Source organism: Etheostoma cragini, chromosome 16 (genome assembly GCF_013103735.1).
Source record: "Etheostoma cragini isolate CJK2018 chromosome 16, CSU_Ecrag_1.0, whole genome shotgun sequence".
NCBI classification, from domain to species: Eukaryota; Metazoa; Chordata; class Actinopteri; order Perciformes; family Percidae; genus Etheostoma; species Etheostoma cragini.
Genome location: NC_048422.1, coordinates 24,241,023 through 24,243,968, shown reverse-complemented (window position 1 = coordinate 24,243,968; position 2,946 = coordinate 24,241,023). Strand labels below are relative to the sequence as shown.

Genomic DNA, 2,946 nt, shown 5'->3' with positions numbered 1-2,946 from the left:
GGCTTTGAGGACGTGACAGCGGCCGTGTCAGAGCTCAGAGATCAACTACAGGACGTCCTGAGAGACAAGTGGACAACCATCTCACTGACACCGACTGAAGTGGACGTTTTACTGCCACAACCAGAGCCCAAGACCAGAGCTGGATTCTTACAATATTCAAGTGAAATCACACTGGATCCAAACACAGCACACACATATCTGTTATTATCTGAGGGGAACAGGAAAGCAACAGTAATGAGACAAGAACAGTCTTATTCTAGTCACCCAGACAGATTCACTTACTGGTAGCAGGTCCTGAGTAGAGGGAGTCTGATTGGACGTTGTTACTGGGAGGTGGAGATGAGAGGAGAAGTTTATGTAGCAGTCGCATACAAGAACATCAGTAGAGCGGGGAGGTATGAATGTGGATTCGGACGAAATTACAAATCTTGGGCGTTAGATTGTAACAACAACGGTTATAGATTTTGGTCCAACGATGTCCAAACTCCCGTCTCAGGTCCTGTGTCCTCCAGAGTAGGAGTCTACCTGGATCACAGTGCAGGTATTCTGTCTTTCTACAGCGTCTCTGAAACCATGACTCTCCTCCACAGAGTCCAGACCACGTTCACTCAGTCCCTCTATGCTGGACTAAGATTTTATTATCGGCCCTGGTCCCATGGAGACTCTGCTGAGTTGTGTAAATTGAAATAGACAGAAGTCATTTAAGGGTTACATTCTGAGTTTTAACTCTTCGTCTTATTTAGTCTCCATGTTTGTTGCTGACTGATTGTTGTCGTTCTATTTTTTATGTTTTTCATGTGTTTCCACGTTTTGTGTTGGTTTTTCTTATTTTTTTTTGGCTTTTAAAAAAAAGCTGGTGGCTGTTGTTGCATAAAGATATGAAAGTAGAGGAAAGATGTCAGAATTCATACATCTAGCCATAAATCAATAGTTTTTATTGAGATATATAGATCTTTATCAGACTGTATGCCAGACAGCTGGGACTGTCTAAAATTGGACCAAACGAGCATATTTTGTAGTTGGTAGATAAAAAAGCCAAACTGTTCTTTAGGTTTTATTGTTGCATGCACTTTACAGAAACTATGAATCCTTTTTGTCAAGACATTTCCAGAGTTGTCTGATTCTCTGGTAGACTACTCTTTGGTAACTAGTAGTTGAGTTAAGAGTACAGTATATTTAAACATCTGCTTCCTCTTCATGTCCACCCCCCACTTGGTCTCGTAGTAATAGACAGGTATTTGCAACAATTAAATATCACCATATCTGAAACCCTTTTAACAATAGACCCAGAGAAAATGTTCAATAAAAGGTAAATGTGATGCCGTTAGATTCTTAGTGGGACAGTGTTGAGTCAGTTTTTAGTGAGTGTGCTTATTAACCCTCAGAGTCCTACGGTCTCGTCTGGTTTTATTCTATAAAAGCTGTAAAACATCCTTGTTTTCAGGAAAAACTGGGCTATTTGAATAATTGGGTTGCAGTGAGATCACTTGACTGTTAAAATGGTTGTTTGTAGGACCTTAAAGACAAATAAATAAAACGGAACATGAATCTTCCAGATATGTATTGATATCACACACACAGAGCAGTACACGCTGAGCCAATCTCCTCTAAAACACTTCTCATAACTTATACAGATGACAAAATACATTTATGAAAACATGACCAGACGCTTTTGCCCCCATGACATTTACTTATGCCAATAATCATCATCATAATGTCATATTTATTGATATTACACAGGCTGTAGCATTTGAGTCCGCTCTTGGACTCGAGTCCCGGACTCGAGACCGTTTTTCTATGGTCTCGGACTTCTCTCGGACTCGTTAATATTTGTACTTGGACTTGTCTCGGTCTCGGTCACTGGTCTTGTCCAATATGGCTTCTGGTCTGGACTGAGTCCAGGTGTCTTTATCATGTTGATAATAATATTGGAGGGAAAGTCAAACCCAAAATTGTTGTCTTGATACTGTCATGCATAAGATCTTTATTCTGTCCTGGACTCGGTCTTGACTCGGACTCAAAACCTTTTTGGACAAACTATTTCCATTTCTCCAGAAAAGGCCAACTCTCTGACCGGTGTGTCCATCCTCCTCTGTAAAACGCTCGTTATCTCTCTTGTCTGCTATATAATATCTTTGATCCCAGTAGACTAGTTTGACTGGGAGGATTCTCATCTGTTTCCCACTCTTTACTCTTTTCTCTCGCTCGGATGCCCATATAAGGCAATATGTGTGACATGACTGCCTTCACATCCGTAAACAAACGAAATGTATCATGGGAGATCTACAAAGTCACGGAGTGTGGCGCTAATGGCAGAAATGAGCAAAAACGTGATAAATTATGGATTATTATCAAGTGGATAGTCTTGGATGTAACAGTTTGGATTTAATGCTGAACAACCCTGAAAAAGACACAAGTTCCAGCTGGATAGAAAATCCCCCGTAGAGTCTAGAAAGACCCCGAAGAGACCTCCGGGCCCGCTAGCTCGTTAGCTGTTAGCTGCAACAATCGGTACGTTTCTGTCTTTTATGGTTGTTAAATGATGGAAATATGAATGAGAGGTGCCGTTTTGGCTCATATACGACCCATTTGGCTGAGAAGGGTTAAATTGAAGCAGCTAATGAACGAAAATAGCTCCTCACCTCTGTTTATTACATTTTTGGGAGGATTATTGAGATTGATTAATTAAATAAAGTATGAGCAGCTAGTTCCTACTAATGTCTGGCAATACAAAACTAACGTACTACAAAGTTGGCCATTTTCTTTATAGGCTACTCAGACAAACCGCAAAGGAGATCCGTGCTTGATTAGTAAGGCCTGACCTTCTTCTTCACTGATTGGCTGATTAGAGTTCAAATCTAAAAAGTCTAAAGTCTACTCCAAGGTGCTGGAAAGGAGGGTTCGGCCGATAGTCGAACCTCGGATTGAAGAGGAACAATGCGGATT

The 2,946-nt window shown here is 40.9% G+C and overlaps 1 protein-coding gene across 1 annotated transcript in view; it reads left to right on the top strand.

The window, feature by feature from the left end:
- The window catches only part of LOC117958976 (tripartite motif-containing protein 16-like), a 23,807-nt gene extending 23,388 nt beyond the window's left edge, over nucleotides 1-419 (top strand). The window contains exon 2 of the mRNA XM_034895796.1: nucleotides 10-419. Within this exon, the coding sequence (XP_034751687.1) occupies nucleotides 10-288 (279 nt within the window). The 3' untranslated portion in view covers nucleotides 289-419. The remainder of the gene's footprint in view (nucleotides 1-9) is intronic.
- Nucleotides 420-2,946: the final 2,527 nt, after the last annotated feature.